This window comes from Arachis hypogaea, chromosome 11 (genome assembly GCF_003086295.3).
Source record: "Arachis hypogaea cultivar Tifrunner chromosome 11, arahy.Tifrunner.gnm2.J5K5, whole genome shotgun sequence".
Taxonomy (NCBI): domain Eukaryota; kingdom Viridiplantae; phylum Streptophyta; class Magnoliopsida; order Fabales; family Fabaceae; genus Arachis; species Arachis hypogaea.
Genome location: NC_092046.1, coordinates 147,755,863 through 147,774,793, shown reverse-complemented (window position 1 = coordinate 147,774,793; position 18,931 = coordinate 147,755,863). Strand labels below are relative to the sequence as shown.

Sequence of the window (18,931 nt, the reverse complement as noted above, 5' to 3'; positions counted from 1 at the left end):
CTCGATACAAGTAGGTAAGCTCATTTATACATTAATCAACTGAGTTGATAAATCTTAGTTAAAATACAAAGTGATCCATAAACATTCGACCCTAGAATCCCAAAGCCAATGGAAAGAAAATAAGACGAGTAGAGCAGCAACATCAAAATCAGAATGAAAGACAGAACAAATGGCAATCGAGGTTTTTCCTAAGCATCAACATACTGTACAGGACATTGTACTGTACAAGGTGCCGTCAAATAAAATACACATGCATTAATCAATATCTAGTTGGCACTGACGAAGACAACTAAATTTGCAAAATATCAGTGAGATCTTAAGGCTGCTGTTAAGCTTGCAATTCTTGTCAAACAACCTAATCATCTAACTCCTCTATCTGTGCCCGCTTCTCAGCTGCTATCTTCCGGATAAAGAAGCCCCACCTCATTGCTGCCTTGATCTTTAGCCATCCCACAACTGCTCTGCCTGGACGAGCGCGATCCTCATCAAAGTTTGGCATTGGCGTTTGCATAAATGATGGGAATGAGAAGCTATCGTCAGTATTCGTGGGGGCATGACCTCCCATGCTGAACAGGCGAAGCAAGTGCTGCATGTCCTCATTCTCTAGCATCTCGTGACTTCTTAAGCGGATTTCTTCCTCTGAAAAGAATTCATCAACACCCCTGTCCCTGTTGTGTGACCAGTCATCGAATGGATTTAGAGTAGATGGCTGGACAGAGGAGCTACCAGCGTGGAACCCTGATGATGATTGAGGAGGACCAAGAGCTAACCCAACCGTGCTATGATCATTTCTCGTGTTCTGGCTTTGGTGCGCATTGTTCATTAATTGGTCACTAGACAGGTATAATGAACTGTCAAACTGGCTCCGGGAGTTGGAGTTTGCTATCAGTGGCTGGTTTGGGTATCTTGTTACCAAATTATCATTATAACCTGAAAGTGCATAAAGTTAGCATGTGCGTACTCTAAGGGGAACAAAAAGACACACACACACACACACAAATCAGAAAGCCATAACAAGAAATAATACTCAGGAGAGATGACAGCCCCAACCCAGAAGAAACCAGGTTAAATTGGAGGTTGAGGATGCTTACCTCCAACCAGCATCCCTGAATTCATTTGATGTTGAGATGGAACAGACACTGGAAGGGATTGTGATTGCAGCTGATGATCTAAACCAGTAGTGTAATTGATTGACTCCATCGGAAGTTCATTTTCAGGTGTATCCGGCCTATCATTTTGTGCAGCACCCACAAGTGTTTTCCCATCATACTCTACAACCTGCTCCCAATTCTCATATGCCTTCTTCACCAACGAATCCACATAAACCTGGACTTGCAAAGGTATTTTAACGGTATCATAAGTTTAGCTGTGTTATGGTGGTATATGCATGAGGGAGGGAAAAACATATACAGAGCATTGTGAAAACAATTATATTATTTCCACCAACAGAAAGGCATTCCCAACTTTTAGAGAAAAACAAATAATCATCTCAACAAACACATGAAAATATTTAGTTGCAGCATCTAATAATCTCAGAAAGAAAAATAGAGCACAGACTAACCTTCTGGCTATCAGTGAGAGAATCAGCAGGAAAGAATTGCTCTCCTGTTATAAGACCACGCAGCTCATAGATGTGGTTAAAAATAACACCAACATTTCTCGTATCTTCTGGGTAATAAACATAGAGCTTCCCACTTAGGACACAAGTCTTTGCATGCTCTAAGAGAGCTTCCCACATCTTGTTTGACATACCACTTCCAAGGATCTACATTTGAATGATATGAGAAACTGCCTGGAAACACCTAACTTCAAGATTAAGACACAAATCTAAACTTACATTCCGCAATTTCTGTTGATCTTTAACCACAAGACGAAGAAAGTCTTCAACAGTGAATATTCCAGCATTATTCAGCTTCTTGTGAAATGACCCATCCTTGCCTATCTTCTCCAGTCTCCATACATCATCAGTCAATGCCGGAGGATAATGCTTCTTATATACTGTAAAGACGACAAACTATTAAAATTTGAAGATGCTATCACGGTGTAGGAGCAAGCAGATCACTGATGCTAAAGAAAATTAAAAGATGCAAAATCATGTCCCTACATTCTCCTCTATGATCTTTGACTGTAAAAGCCTCTGTTTTAGCTTCACGGATGCGCACAGACTCGGAAAAACCTTGCGCAACCTTCAACCCAAGCCTGAATTTCCGGCTCCTTATCCAGCTTGAATTATCTGTGAACGTCAGTTCCCCCAATGTCCCAACTCCTTCTTTGAGTGTCACTTGCAGCTCCCCAGTCAACAGGGGTCTCTTTCCTTCACGTTCCTTCACCACATGGCTTTCAAATTCCTCTTGAGTCCAACCTTCATCATCCTCATTATTAAAATCACCCTCAAGGACAACAACATCAAGTTTCATACAGGCTTCTGGACCAGATGTCACAACACTTCCAGTATTGGCATCAATAAGAACAACATGGATTGGAGCCCCCTGCTCGCCTTCCACTTTTCCTCCAGTGAATAGGGGAAGAGACAGCCGGGACCTAAAATGCAGCTGCAGGTTCCTGCCATCCGGACCTTCAATCATTTTTGGAGAAGACCTGGAAATTTTCACATATAAGAAAAAAGTACTAGATAAATCACTTTCATTTAGAAATCAGCCAATAACTCTTTTTTGGGGCAGGTCTGAGTATATAATCATATAAATAGCCACCATGACATGAAATTATTAAGTGTCATCCTATTGCTTCATCATATTGCAGTCCACCACCATAAGATAGTTTCCAAATAAAGAGAAAGGATCTCATCTTCAACGCCAAATAATTTGGTCTACTACAGAAAAAAAGGACTAAAAAGTAAGAATATAGAACTGTCTATTTATAACTTCCTGGCATCCGATTCTATCTTTGCATGATCAACATACAAATGCAGGAACAGGAAAAAAACATTCCTATAGATTATGGGAAAATATTTAGAAATTAATTTCTTCAAATTTTAAATAATTCTGATACCTTCCACCACTAATTCTTGCAGGACCCAACTTCACAAGAGCACGCTCCACTTCTTCACTCACCTGTTTAACAAGTACATTAAGCAAATTATAACCTAGTGTAGAAAATTAGAAGAATAAGGAATCACATCATAAAAGATCACATGGCAAAGTGATGTTTTTTAACATATGATCCAACTAACAAAGACATATCAAGGGAATAAGTAATTGCATTACTTAAAGTAAACATACAATATGCTGTAAACTAAAAAGGTCTCCTGATTCTAGCAAAATTAGTAGGTAAACTAATTTCTGATTAAACAATGCCAGTAGCCAAGAGAATATCTAAATCAATGATGCATCATGCATGGTCAGCATGGATAATCCTAATCTATGATGGAATATCCAAATATTGCTTGAAAAACAAGTAAAAGGTAAATAACCTTTTAGAATATAGAACCATTGTGCCACCCGCCAAAAAGAAGTGGAAAACAAACACACCAAACAGAAATCTAAATATTGGAGAGCAGAATGAAGAATTTCTTACAACTCTACGAAGAATAGGTTCTAATGATGAGCAAAGTTTCTGCAAACTGTCCACCTTGAGAGCTTCCACAATAACACTGCAAAAGGCAATGTCTATCAAGAATAGGAAAATAGATAAAGAAACATAAAACAAATATGCATATGGGTGAAGACTAATCTCAGGTTAGCACATAAAGTACAACCACAACTTCAACTTAGGGATAACAGGCTCTTCTTGTGATAGCGCATATTCTATTTCAACTACCAGATAAGTTTGAGAGCCAACAAAAAAAATAAATACAGAAGAGATAACTAATTCTAAAAAGTATATCTTTAAGTGGTATGCAGGGGGTTCAATCAAACTTTGGTATTCCTTTCACAAGCTTCCAACGGGAAAATTAGTAGGTAGGCGGCTTGCTGGTTAAAGAACTAGCAGTGCGATATGCCCAAAAATAAATTTAGATTAATTACTCCCTACCCACACACACACCATAAAAACAAAAAGGCCTAGCAAAAAAGACTATCTTCTCAAAATATAAATTACCAAACGCTATGAAGTGATGATTGTAAAAAAAATAAAATGATGGAAGATGAGAGGGTAAGGAAGAAGCACCTGGCAAGAGCAGGCCTCTTTCGTTCAGGCTGGTCATCTTCTCCACCTTCAAGAGACCTCTTCCCCATGCTTTTTGCGTCCCCAGCTGCCCTCTGCATTTCACACTCACTCACTTCTAATAATAATACCCTAAGTTACCAAATCTGCAACAACTTCAGAAAACCACTAAAGTCAATCACCATTATGCAATACACGCCACAAAATTATCATAGTATTAATTATTAATTATTATTAATAATAAACAAAACAGAGAAACCCTAGCAACAATAGCAAAGGAAAGCTAGAACAGATCTAGAATACCATAACAATACAAACAAATAAAACCGGGAATTTCACTAAAATCTTCAAATTCCAAGCTTGCCAAACTCCAATCCCCCAAACGAGCAATCTCGACCGCCAAATTCCACGAAAAATTTCAGGAAAAGGGAAAAAAAAGAACTAGAAAGGAGCTGAACTCACCAAGAAAGCCTCTGCTGGTTGCAGAAGTGGAAGTTGAAGAACGGAACCCGGGAAACTAAACTGGATGATGCTTAAGGTGTTACTGTTGCTGCTCCAGAGAGAGAGAGAGAGAGAGAGAGAGAGAGAGTTTGGTGAGAGAGAGAGAAAGAGAGAGAATCGAAAAACTAAATAAGGAAAAAAGGGAGGGGGGTGTTGGCGTTGTTGAAATGTAAAAGAAGTCATTCAGTTTTCGTAGGCTCGTATAATTGTGGTCAACACTGGCGACTTTGTCTCTCAGCTCAGTGGGGGAGGAGCACTCATCTCCTGCGTTAAGGAACACCCTGCTCTCTTCCTACACTTACCCAAATAGGGATAATCCTAGTCGTTTATTCTTCTCCGCGGTGGCGCGTGGGTTTGATGAGCGGAGCATGATTGTTTACGGATTCGGTGGGTCGCTGTCGTAGAAGAGGAACGGGAGCGATCGTAGCCGTACGTTAGTTGGATGAGATAACAACCACAATGGGGCGGGCACTTGCCACGTCACTGACGACACCTTGTGCTTGTAGCCTTGTAGTTTGCTCGGATGACGTCACCGTCATGATAATTGGCTGACATCCTCCCATCTTGTTCATACTCCTATTTCTTACATGAACTAAACAAAACTAATTGTACAACAGCATACTCCAAGTAATTAGCTACGTCCTCATATGGAGATTTTACTAAATTCAAATCTTATGAAATTTATTTTCAATTTATTCATATGAAAAGTGAAAATCACAAGGTATATATTAAAATCAGCTATTAATATAAAATATATATTAAAATATAAATATATATTAAAAATAAATTAAATAATATATATATTTATATACAAATATATTAATAATTAATTTTAGTGTATAAATAATATTTTTAAAACTAGTAAGGGATATTTAAATTTCAGTATATTATAGACAACGAAAGAAAAATCAGCATATTCTAGACACCAAAAAAAAAAAAAAAATCAGTATATTCTATTTTTTTTTTCCAATTTATTATACTCGAGCTCAAGATCTAAGGATAGCAAGTCCTGAAGTACTCATGCTAACTAAAATTAACCGGCAATAAAGTAATGTGCTGAATATTGAAACCTTACAACGAAATTAACGGAAAGAGAAAACTAACGACATTGATTCCCTACTAATTGAATATACTTATCTTCAAATTACTATTATTATGGTTTACAATTGACATCACAGAAAAGAATAATATGGATTTGGAATCTCCTCAGGTGCTTCTCCAACCCCCTTGACCTAGGGTAGGCCAAAATCAAAAGAATAAAACACCAATCTTGTCGAGCAAACATTAAACTTGTCGAGGATCTCAATTATTGCTTCCACTAAATTCTTCAAGCCTCTTATAAAGTTTGACAAGTATCTGATTACAAATATCTGTAGACGTGCAGGGTCCACACAAGAGATATATGACATTACCAAGAGGCCTCATGTAAATTCCATCTTCCCGAAGATTCTGAAGTAAGGATCTTGCATACAAGGAGGCATACCTGTGGGAAAATATATATTTTAGCAAAATCTATTCAACTCATGCCCACCTTTGTTCCCACAAATCGAATAGGTGGATCATCAAAATGATCAAAATTGAAGATTTATTTGTACATTTTACCCAGGAGATGATGAGAAAACAAGTTTGAAATTTGAGAAACAAAAAAAACCACAGGTATAACAATAATACTGAAATTTGAGGTGTTCAAAATTATTGGAATGGGGATCTAAGGGAGAAATGGGATGAAAATAATACCCAGCATTACGTCCTTCTGCTTTTAACTCCAAGGCACAAAGAGTCCCCAATGCAACTACTCTTTCAACTGCAGGATGTGACGAGATCTTGTGAACCATTTTATCATCCCATAACTGAAAATACACAACACAATATCAAATGAACATAACTTTATAGTGAACAATGATAAACTCGAGTGGGTATATAATATAAACCAAAATGATGTCACTATCAGATCTCATAATTTTAAGGAAATCATACAAACAAACTAGTTCAAAGAAAAAAAACTGCACTTAATCATACCTCCTTAAGTAATCTTCCTCCGGATGTGGCATTAGGGTTGGAACAAGGATCTTTAAACCATTGGATTGATTTAACAGCAGCCATGCAACCCAAAGCATGTGCAGAGTAAGAATGTCCATGCAAGAGAGCCTTGAGCTAACCAGAACAAGAGGACATATCACATTAATATGACATCAAGACACTGTTGAGGAACATGGCTTTCCATAAACACGAAATACTAGCACTAAAAGCTATATGGCTAAATCAAATATCAAATATTCATAAAAATTTGGAACTTAAAAATAGTAAAGCCATGATTTGTTGCATCCAGAAGCACTGAAAAATAAAAATAATAAAAATATATATATAAAAAGAATGTGGGGAAAAATAAACCTTTGATTCTCCAATAAATGAATCAAACACAGCATTTGTTGCCAAGGTGGCAGCCAGTGGTATAATTCCACCTGTCATCAGCTTCCCAAAGCAGGCTATATCTGGTACACAATGGATTAGATCCACTGCAGTCTGAAATGAAATAAAATTGCTAATCAAGTAAACGAAAAGAAAGACAGTTTTCTTTTTGTAAATAAGAGAAATGAGAGGTTATCAAGGTAAATCACCTCTACTCCCAAACGCCAAAAACCTGTAAAAATCTCATCAAAGATAACCGGAATGTTTCTACTCCGACACTCGTTAACAAGTACTCGCTGAAACAATGGATCAACCATATGCATTCCTCCAGCACCTTGTATAACTAAAGAAAAGTTCGGGTCCAAATGAGATTATAGAAATTTAGGGAAGTAGGTGCAACTATTTTAATTTAGAAATCTAAATAGACAATGGAACAACTAAAGAATGAAAACGTCTTAAGAAACCAAGACAGAAAAGCAAGAAACTTTTGATTTTTGGAAGATCTAGAGAGTAGAGACCATATGCAATATTTTCCTTACACAGGAAATTGCATTACTGTGAGCATAGCTCTAACATATATCACGTTGATGTGTGTTAAGTGAGTAAATGATTCTTGTTCTGTTTTTCTCATTCATATTTATTCATTGGAGAAAGTAATATCAACAGGTAAGATCATTAGAGGGAAAGGAGGAGAGTTTGGAATTAAAATGACACTTCAAATTATGCAAGCTCATAAATTCTTGCCTGGTTCCATAATCAATGCTCCAATATTATTGGACCCTCTATATCCAGATAACAGTTTTGATATGTAAGATGAATAGACTGCAGCAAGCTCAGAAGTATCCCTGCCCTTGAGAAATATTTCGTCACGTGAAGCAAAGGCTGTGAAAGTGTCAACAAAGAATATGACGATATTCTAAACAAGAAAGGAATTAGTGTTGAAATTTTGAAGCTTACTGATGTTACCAAGTTTCAGATTTTCAATCTGAAACCCTTCAGGCAATGAAAGACTCCACGTATTGTTGCTCATGAAGACAGAAGGAGGATCCACAAAAAGACCTCTTCCTGTGTACCTATGAAATTAAGAATTGAAACTTAGAAGGGTTTCAGAAGTATAAACTAGTTTAGAAAACAATAGTACAGGAGAGCAATCTCGAAAACAAGCTCCAAGCATTTATCAGCTTCCAACACCTTTAATACTGCAACATTGGCCAAGAGCCCATGTTAACTGGATGCCAAAACTAAGGAGCCCATGTAGCTGAGTTCACTCTAATTTAATATTTATCGCATATCTCCTTGATAAAATACAGTTCACTTTTATTCCCCACATATGTAGTAGAAGAAAATGTCTATACCATGGTTGCTGCAGGAAGCCTGTATAAGATGATGGGGCTTGTGCTTCCATAGCACCCAATGTGTCACCATGATAAGATCTCTGAAGTGCGAGGACCTGAAATAATTAAAATCGCAATAATTAACAGATATATGTACTTTATATAATAATTAAAAATAAAGTGGAAGAAGTTCCTTCTCATTATAATTTATACCAGGTATTTGAAGAAGATAGTGAACAAATACACAAGCACCTAATGGCAAACTAGAGTTTGAAGTTTGAACATAATATATCTGATGATACCATTTTCCACCATCATGTAAACTAATCATACGATGATAGTACCTTTCTAGAATATCAACCTCATACCTCTTAAACTCAATATAATCACGCAAAAGCTGCAGCAGATTAATTAAAAGACAAAAGGTACCAACCATGAGCTCAGTAGATCTCTCATTAGTGGTATCCTCAAGACAATTGCGAACAAGTCCATGATCAACAGAAAATTTACGAAATGCCATCTTGAGTGCAATTTCAATTGCAGTGGATCCATTGTCAGAAAAATATGCTCGAGAAGCCCAACCTACATGAACACTAGCCCATGAAAAACTATATGGAAAATGGAACATTTTCAGCAACTATATGAAGAATTTAAAGCTGCTTCTAACATAATAATTATCACCATCCAATGGATAATTCTGATGAATAGTAAAATTGTTTGTGTAGGCAGTAGGACTGTACTGAAAGGTAACATTCTAAACCCTAGTATATCTTAGGATGAGAATCATAGTATCAGATGATAGAATAAATATTAATTACATGCAACTATATAATATTCTTATTATTAAGAGAGGATAGAGGAGGTGAGGGGAGAGTGGTTCAAACATGAACGTGAGGAAAGGACATCCTAACCTTTTCCCACACCATCAAGCAAAAGCTCAGCACAATTTAACGCTGGTTCATGAACATTCTCAGGAAACATAACATGTCCAAATCTTGCAGCAGCATATCCCATCTCCCTAGCAAGCTCAGCCTGAAATCACCTAAACGGAAATATATATACATGAAAGGAAAACTTCAGAGATGCTTTTGATAAGGTGCATCCAACTCTTAATAAGCTTTGCAAACATTTGGCATATAATAGCAAGATACCTAGAAAGTCTAAGTACACTACTACAAGCAAAATAACCACCAAGCCTTTTCCCACTATCAGCCAACAATTTTACAATCCCATCCAACAATAAAAGAAAGACTTAAAGAACATATTTCAGAATAACCAGCTGGAGAGAGAGAGAGAGAGAGAGAGAGAGAGAGAGAGAGAAGAGGGGATGACCTGCAATATAGCATTAGGTCCTTGAGTCCACCAGCTAGCACATGCATCAAATAGCGGAGCTACAACTTCTGTGCTCTGAGCCTTTAAAAAACCCCAACAAATTAGAATCATGTAGTAACAAGTTATCACTTATCACCATATAATGACACCTGTAGTAATTATATAGAATTCATGACTCTAATTCTAAAATAAACACTAAGTGCAGCAAGTTCAAGATAGTTCGGTCTCCTAAGATATTCCATGTAGTATTGCAAAATAAAAATTCATAGATTTAAGAAACATTATTAAAAGTAACTAAATAGATAAATATAGTAATAACAAAAGATAAAAGACAAATGGCAATTAATCAAAAAAGTTTTGAGGATGAAACCAAATATTCCACTCGAAACAAACCTTAAAGACTGCAAAGTTCTCACCACAACGTGAATCAATTACTGTTACCGCTCCCTCTGGTACAAGCTTGTGTTGAGTGAAAGGCCACCAGATGATATCCCTTGCCTTCCTTGGCATGTCATGAAACTTTTTAACTCTCTCTAGATAAGCAGAGACCATTATTTCCCTTAGATTACTAAATAAATTATGAGAACCTTCAAACCATTCCATTAGGTCATTCGATGGATCTTTTGGAACAGGGGGTAGCACTAGAACAGGAAGCCTGCATGAAGAAGTGAACAACAGTATATAAGTAAAGATCATACTGAAAAACAGAAGAAAAACCGAGACAAAAATAAGGAACATAGCTTATCCTTCAAGAGTATGAAGATTTCTCTTTATGTAATGCCACAAGCAGAAAGCAATATAGCAACTAGTATGATCAAGCTTACTTGTTACGCATATAAGACATTATTGGACCCTCGTTTAGAAGGCCGTGATCTTCAAAAACAACAGCAACAACATCATAACCTCGAAGAGTCAAGCTCTCATAAGCAGAAATTGTTCCAGAAATACCTCCCAGCCTCCCATCTCCAACCAGAATTGCCGGAATACGGAAGGGCCTGCCAGAAAAATGACACAAGAAACATAATTCACGGGAAAAAATCCATGAATACAGCACAGCACATCTATGCCACAACATGCACCACAGGTTTATTATCACTTCCTGAAAATACATGTACCACACTTTTCACTCTGCCAAAACATTAACAGTTTGACCATAAAATTCCCATGGCTACAATCTCAAAAACATTAGCAAGGTTCAAATAGCGGACCTAGAAAAATGTGCAAGCCTTTTGCATTAACATATAAATTGAGACAAATATTCATTTGAAATTGAAATTGTAACTAAAGTACCGAAATTCTGGAGCACCAAATTCACCTATATAAGTCACATTGAAGTGATCCAGAAGCACCGGGACTCGCAACTCCACCTGCAGTTTCCACCACACACATAACCTCTGATTTCTCCTTACCAACCCCACTTTCCACCACCTCCCTGAAACACCTCTGCAATGTTTCCAGCACCACCGAGTCCTCCACAGCTCCACTTTCCCTCTCTGCCGCCAAATGCGGCGACACAGCCTCTTCCCACGCGTACAGCGTCTTGCAAAACAACCGCGAAGACCCAATCCCCTCGCCGCCGACCACGTTCTCTTCCTCCGGAAACCTAGCATCGTTGCCACGGTTCCCCGTAACAGCGGAGGAGGCATTGAGGAGGACATGTGAGGCGGAGAGGGAAGGGCGGGGGCCGGTGCTGCGGAGGAAGAGGTGGCGGAGCTTCGTGAGGAGGAAGCGGGAGTCGGAGTCGGAGGGGAAGCCGGTCTGGAGGGGCTTGAGGTAGTGGAAATATGAAGGGGAGGAGAGGAGGGATGAGGCTGCGATGCCGGTGGAGACGAGGGTTTTGCCGATGCCGGTGTTAGATCCCCATATGATGTAGATTGGGTGGGAAAGCGGTAGCTCGAGCGGGTGAGATGTAGCGGAGGAGAATTGGCGGCGGTGGCGGCGGAGACGGCGAAAGAGAAGGAGAGAGTGAAAGCGGAACATGGCAGAAGAAGCGGGGACTGGAGACTGAACTTGTTGCCAACAAAAGGACTGGCGGGGAGTGTGGGTTTAAAAGGAGAGAAAAGTAATACTACATAATTACTAAAGAGGAATGCTAGGAGCAGCAACTTTTGTGATTTCTAGCCATCAAATAATTATCAATGATAATTTTAATGATGTGAAATTAGTGTAAAATTTTATTTCAAAGTTGCTGGCCCTAGACTTTTTCAATTACCAAATATTATTATTTTCGTCCAATACTTTGCATTTATATTTAGGCTATGTTTGGTTGGAAAGAAAGAAATAGAGAGGAAGAAAATAGAAAGAAAAGAAATTGAGTGGATTTTTATTTTCTTTAGATGTGTTTGGATGGAAGAAAAATAAGAAGGAAAGAAATGTTATAAAAAGACAATTTAGCACTATATTATAAAATATATTGAAAAAGTGAAAGGGTAGTATTGGAAGTAGAGAGAGAAACATTAGTTTTCTCTCCATTTTCTTTTCAATGTTGGAGAGAAAAAAAATTGATGGCCCCACCAGTTTTTTTTTTATCCATTTTCTTTCCTCTTTAATTTTCCTTCTTAACCAAACAAAGGAAAATAATCATTTTCTTTCCTATTTTCTTTCTTCCATTCTCTTTCCTTCCATTTTCCTCTCAAACAAACATAGTGTTAGAGAGTTTAGAGATTAAAAAAATATAGTCTATACTTATATTTATTAAAATTTATACACATAAATTAATATAATATATATTTATATTTATCAAAATTTATATATATAAATTAATAAAATTTATTTATTAAAAATAATTTAGTATATAATAACTAAATACTAATTAAAATTGTTAAAAACTGATAAACCCTAGATAATAAAATAACTCAACAAAACAAAGTGATTATTTATTTTTATTTAGAGTTGTTTGTTCTAAAAGGACAATAATCTCAAAATATTTGGATTATTAAGTGATTTTAGTATCAAAACATATTTTTTTTTAATTTTTTTAATAATTGTCAAACAGCTATTTTTAAGTTTATTTATTAACTAGTCTTTCATATATTATTTAATTTTAAAATTTATTTTTTATTTTTTATTTATTATTTTGTTATTCATTATTCATATATTTTATTTTATTTAATAATTTTATTAATAACAATTTAGAACTATACAAAAATAGATCATTTATCAATAGTGACTTAAATTCTAGCATGGTATGTTTTATGAATACAACTATAAATTCAATGATGTAGGAATAATTTTTACTGATTTAATTTTTGAAAGTCATGTGTTATATTGTATCATTGAGATTCAACCTTCTTTTAAATTGCTAATGAGTTATAGCTCAAATAGCATAGTCTCTACATATTCAATTAAGAGGTTGTGAGTTCGAGTCTCCTATCTTTGATAAAAAAAAAAATACTTCTTTTAAATTAAATTATTACTGAAATAATAAGAAGAAACAATTTGAATCATTCGAGAAGAAAAAGTCATACAATAAAATATGTTTAATTTATTTGATGGTGTAAAGGATCGCAAAAATGTATTTTTTGTGAATACAATCGATTGAATAAAATACCAATCGATTAGTAAATAATGAATTTGATTCTAAATGGATTAACTCAAATCGATTGTATGCATAAAAAAATCGATTTCTTTGAGTTAAAAATCGATTGATAGAATGAGTTATATGTTTCCTTAATTGATTGTTGTTTGTATACAAAAATAACATATTTAAGAGTTTCAATCAATTGTTTTTTCATCCAATCAATTGAATAAGTTGTCTACTCAATTGGATTCCTTAACTAATTAACTGGATAAACAATAAAATCAATTGACTAGAAAAAAAAATTGAACTTTTGCTCTCTGTAAAACAATTAATTGTTTTAAAGAAAAGTGATTTTCAATGACAAACCAATTATTACTTGAATGAAAAAATTGATCATTTTTTTGTAAATTGTAATTTTTGCGATTTCAAAGAATGCATATCTGACAATTGATAAACGATGATCACAAAATCATTACAACAAACCGATAGTCACATTAAAAAGAGATTTATAAATAATTACAATTGTAGAAATTGGACAATTAAAAACAAATTAATGATAAATTATAAATTATTAATATTAAGATTGAAAAGATAATATTAGGTCCAAACTCAAAATAAAAAATAGATGAACAATGAATAATAAAAAATAGATAGTAGATTTTAGAATTAAATAATATATAAAAAAACTAATTAAAAAATAAAATAATAAAGTATTATTTTAGTCTATAATATTTGGGTGAAATCCTAATAGGATTCGTAATATTTCAAACGTCTTATTTTATTTTCAAAAGGTTTCAAACATATTATTTAAATCTCAAAATGTTTTAAATTGATTCAATGTTGTTCTATTATTAAATTTAAAATGAACAATTAACATTTAAGAGTCAATAATATTTTATTTTAGCATGTAATTAAAATCGATCTATTAATGATTACCAACATAAATGTCTTTCTTTTTATTTTAAAACGTTGATTTTTTTTTTTTTTTGTGGGAGAAGGGTCAAAAACCCAACAAGAAGAAAAACAACTAACTAAACATTTTCATGAGAGGCACTCCAAAAACATCTTACATAAAAAAACTTAAAGCATCAAAAGATACTGCTTCCAAAACATGGAGACCCAAGGATAGATCATGCCTTTTTTAGCGAAGTTATCCGCAACTGAATTAGTTTTATGCGTCGAGGTTTGCTGCTCTACAAGATCTAGCATGTGAAAAAAATGATATCACTAATGTGGAAGAATCAAATGAAAAGATACATCGGACAAAACATTTAGACCTCCCACTCAGCCAATTCAATTTGACCCCAACCCGAATGTTTCTACTAGTCCAACAAATGTTAGCCCAAATGCCTTTTGTAGTGGTACCTATGAGAGAAACTATAACGGTAACAAAACTAGCCCTGTCCCTATTAGAGCTAGCAAACTTAAAGCCCAATCCCAGCCCCAAAACCCTTCTACTCTTATCACAAAACAATCTAACACTAAACCCTTCTACCCTATTAGGGCTGACGCGCACGCATCACTTTGCTTTTCTGACTTCCACGCGCGCGCGTGGACGACGCGCACGCGTGACCCTATTTTCAACAAAAGTTAATTTTGAGTTTTTTAAAGCCGAATTTCAGACTTTTAAGCCTCTATTCTCACCCTTTAAGTCTTAAAGCCTTATAATATGCCTAGTAATGAAAAGAAGCTAGGACATGTGGTAACTTGTGGAGGAAGTAAAGTGAGAATCAATGATGAATGATGAGTAATGATGATTGTATGAGTTACTGAGGGTGATGATGGAAGTGCGGTGTATGCCGTGAGTCAAAGGGCTGTATTTAATAATGATTATTGGCTGGTTATGGGTTATGTTATGAGCCGGGTGGCTATGATAAATATTGATTATGGCTGGAAATGAAAATATGGCTTTGAATGATTGTTTTATCTTGAGCTCTCTTTCTCGAAAGTGCAACCCCAGAGAGATGAAGGAAGGTGAGGATCCCCTTCCTTGTTCCTCCTGGTATTGTAAAATCGCCCCCAATGAAATGGTGGGAGGTTAGGATCCCCTCATTGGTTCCTCCTGGGCATATGAGAACGTACCTCCTGGGTAGATGCAAGGGTTGTGGTTGCGCCCCACTTGCTCCAGGTTGGTTAGTATAGAGGCTCCCCGGATGGACGCAAGGGTTATGGTTCGTCCCACTTGCTCCAGGTCAGAGATTGTGATGCCTGGGTAGTAGCGGCAATAGTGGTGACTCCACTCACTCCAGGTTGAACTTTTAGACACCTACCTGGGTAGATGCAGTGGCATTGATCCACTTGTTCCGGGATGTGGTGAGATATACCTGCCTGGGTAGATGCAGTGGCATTGATCCACTTGCTCTGGGATGTGGTGAGACATACCTACCTGGGTAGACGCAGTGAAGTAATTTCACTTGCTCCAGGTAGAGAGTGGGATAATTTGAGTTTCCTGGATAGACGCAGTGAAGTGATTTTACTGCTCTAGGTTGATAATGAGATAATTTAAGCTCCCTGGGTAGACGCAGTGATGTGATTTCACTTGCTCCAGGTGAGGATAAGAGGTAACGCTATAGAATTGCTGAGACAAAATAACTGGTGATGGTTTGGCTTATGATTCTGATTCTGATTTGTTGGAGAGTTAGAAAGTTGGGAAGCATGAAAGATATGAATTAGATTTAGCATTCCCTTATGACAGTTGCCTGTTTATGGACTAGTGAGAACATAGGGTGAATATTTGGTGAAAGGAAGTTTAGGATGCTTAGTGAGTTTTTATTGCAATGCATTGTATTTATTTGGCACTTTTACCGTACTGGGAACCCATGGGTCGGGGGTTCTCATTCCGTATATATCTCTTATTTTTCAGATACAAGTCCAGGTGCTCAAATGTGAGCTGTGGTTCATCTGAGAGATGGCGAATATCTTTATATTCTTTACTTTATATTTTGCTTAGAATCTCTCCACCTTAACTTTGAAAAGCTTATATTATGTATTGAACTCTTTTGAACTTGCCTATAGAGGCTCTTATGTTTCTTTTGGGAGAGATTAGGAGATTCTGTGGTCAACTACTGTTATACTGTATCCTAGCCGGCCTAAACTTCGAGGGTCGCGACTAGTGGCTATTTACTTATGTTATATATCTATATACTGTCTTTCTCTTACTCCTTTATGTCTTTTTCCTTATAATACTTTCGACTTCACGCTTTATCTTTTAGTTGTCGTTACGGGAGTGATACGACTTCGTGATTTTATTTTTATTCTTTTCAGGCTTCTTGATTAATACCCCCTTCTATTATACTTATATTTATTTAATAAAAATCCACCTTGAGAGTTGTACCACCTTATTATCATTGACTTATGACTCAAGTATAAGGATTTGAATATTAGGGTGTTACATTATGCTCTCAATATGAAGCTATGTCTAAGATCCACCAAAAACTTTGTACCATATCAAAGGCAAACAACACCAACCCAATCCTTCACCCAACAGAATCTCAACCCCTTCTCCTTATTTCACCTCCCACCAACCCATCTAAACAACCCCCCGTGACACCTGACCCTCCCCATGCTAACCATGTTCACCACGAGGAGAATTGGGCAAACCCTTCACTGGATATGGAAACCCAAGATGTGGAAGCTATATGACCCACCTGTACGAAAGATCAAAGATATAAGCCTCCTAATCTCCCCAATGGTTCAGAAGTGGAAGTGAAAAAGCAAGATTTTGTTGCAGGAAACTTAGAAGAATTAGTTGCAGCGATGGAGGTTTTTGAAGAAAATCAGAACCAGGAAAATGATATGGATGAAGCTATCCCTCCTCAGTCAGAGGAGGAGATGTTGTGTGCTTGAGGCTTGGGCCTCATCTTTCCAGGCTTGTGATCCTTTTTCTTTCTCTATTTTAATGATTATTTTTTTCCTGGAATGTTAGAGGTGCTGCGAATAGTACTATAATTCGCTCACTGATTGATTTTAGAAGAGTTCATAACCCGGATATTATGCTTTTGTTTGAAACCCGTTGTAGCGGTGACAGAGCTAGAGAATTAATTAGACAGATTGATTTTAGACATTCAATAGTAGAGGAGGCATAGGGGTTCTCAGGAGGAATCTGGGTCCTTTTAAATGATGATAACCTTTCAATTAACAAGATTAAGTCTTAGAAATAGTTCGTTCATTTGGAGGTCATAGAAGAAGGAGATCATAAATGGAATTTAACAGCGGTTTATGCTAGCCCTATTAAAAATGAGAGAAGGGAGTTTTGGTATCAAATGCGTTGTATTGCCACCAACCAATCTATCCCCTGGCTCCTAATGGGAGATTTCAATAATATCAAAGATGCAAGGGAGAAGAAGGGGGGTGCTCCAGTGGATGCCCAAGCTTGTAGAAGATTTACAAATAACATAGAGAGTTGTGGCCTGATTGACATGGGATACTTGGGATCTAGGTTCACTTGGAAAGGTGGAATTCGGGAGAGTAGGAAAAGAGTCTTTAAACGTCTTGACAGAGGGCTTGCTAATCCAATTTGGAGGTTAGTAAATCCGGAAGCAAAATTGGAAGTACTTACTCGCATTAATTCAGACCACCACCCTCTTTGTCTTACCACCAACCCTGATAGAGTGGACAGAGGTCATAAACTGTCTTGTTTCGAAGTAATGTAGGAAACCCACCCATCCTTCAAAATTTTCCTTCTCCAGAACTAGAGAAAACATGAACCCTTCGCCAGTGCCCTAACTTACCTCACCAACAGTCTTAAGAGTTGGAATAAAAATTTGTTTGGTGACATATTCAAGAAAAAAAAAAGAATCATGAATAGACTGAAGGGGATTCAGTGTGCGCCATCCTATGGAAGGGACCAATTCTTAGATGAGCTTGAAAAAGAGCTTAACAAAGAGTTGGACACTATTTTGGAATAAGAGAAAATTTTTTGGCTCCAAAAATCTAGACAACAGTGGCTTGCAGATGGAGATAAGAACACAAGATTCTACCATACAAAGACCTTGATCAAAAGAAGGAAAAACAAGATTTACAAGCTGAGAAAACCTTATGGCAGCTGGTGTGAAGACCAAGATTTCCTTAAAGACATGGCTCTTGATTTGTTCCAAGATCTTTACAAAGAAGAGGAGAATAACAGACTTGATTTGAGCATTCAGCATCATTACCCTCCCTTGAGTGAAACTCAAAGTAAGTCTCTTGTCCCCTCTACTTATATGACAGAGATAAAAGAGGCAGTGTTTGGGATAGGCTCCTTGAAATCCCCGAGACAAGATGGTTTCCCTGTTCTTTTCTTCAAGGAAAACTGGAACCTTCTGGCTGATGATTTTTGCTCTTTTATCTAGACCCTTTGGCTCTCCCCTGATTTTATTAGTGACATCAACCAGACTCTCATTGCCCTCATACTAAAGATCTCTCAACCCGAATTCATCTCCCAATTTCGTCCCATTGCGCTATGTAATGTTGCATACAAGTGTATTACAAAAATTATTGTTGCAAGAATTAAACCACTTTTGCCTAAGAGAATTGCCCCCAATCAATCTAGTTTCATTCTGGGTAGAATTATTTATGACAACATCATCATTGCCAAAGAAATGATCCACAGCATGAAGAGGATGAAAGGAACAAAAAGATTCATGGCAGTGAAGATCGATTTCGAAAAGGCGTATGATAGGTTGAACTGGAATTTTCTCAAGAAGAGTCTGATTGATTTCGGGTTCCCCCAGCA

At 36.6% G+C, this 18,931-nt stretch overlaps 2 protein-coding genes across 4 annotated transcripts; both read right to left on the bottom strand.

The window, feature by feature from the left end:
* Window positions 1-11: 11 nt before the first annotated feature.
* On the bottom strand, window positions 12-5,200 carry LOC112723531 (calmodulin-binding protein 60 B). 2 transcript variants are annotated; one of them, XM_025774934.3, is made up of 9 exons: window positions 4,585-5,200; window positions 4,126-4,277; window positions 3,535-3,610; window positions 3,010-3,071; window positions 2,105-2,598; window positions 1,838-1,998; window positions 1,562-1,765; window positions 1,092-1,326; window positions 12-930 (listed from the first exon to the last, which is right to left on the bottom strand). In XM_025774934.3, the coding sequence occupies exons 2-9, from the start codon at window positions 4,221-4,223 to the stop codon at window positions 356-358; spliced, it is 1,905 nt and encodes a 634-aa protein (XP_025630719.1). In that variant the 5' UTR covers window positions 4,224-4,277; window positions 4,585-5,200; the 3' UTR covers window positions 12-355. The 2 variants fall into 2 exon arrangements, with proteins under 2 accessions (XP_025630719.1, XP_025630717.1); XM_025774932.3 differs by having other exon boundaries at window positions 4,126-4,268; window positions 4,585-4,971.
* A 354-nt stretch (window positions 5,201-5,554) lies between these two features.
* Window positions 5,555-11,927, bottom strand: LOC112723529 (bifunctional dethiobiotin synthetase/7,8-diamino-pelargonic acid aminotransferase, mitochondrial). 2 transcript variants are annotated; one of them, XM_025774931.2, is made up of 14 exons: window positions 10,989-11,927; window positions 10,523-10,693; window positions 10,092-10,353; window positions 9,699-9,779; window positions 9,278-9,398; window positions 8,800-8,948; window positions 8,388-8,482; window positions 7,990-8,105; window positions 7,777-7,914; window positions 7,242-7,375; window positions 7,015-7,146; window positions 6,643-6,777; window positions 6,361-6,473; window positions 5,555-6,106 (listed from the first exon to the last, which is right to left on the bottom strand). In XM_025774931.2, the coding sequence occupies exons 1-14, from the start codon at window positions 11,354-11,356 to the stop codon at window positions 5,926-5,928; spliced, it is 2,196 nt and encodes a 731-aa protein (XP_025630716.1). In that variant the 5' UTR covers window positions 11,357-11,927; the 3' UTR covers window positions 5,555-5,925. The 2 variants fall into 2 exon arrangements, with proteins under 2 accessions (XP_025630716.1, XP_025630714.1); XM_025774929.2 differs by having other exon boundaries at window positions 11,014-11,927.
* Between the last annotated feature and the right edge of the window lie 7,004 nt (window positions 11,928-18,931).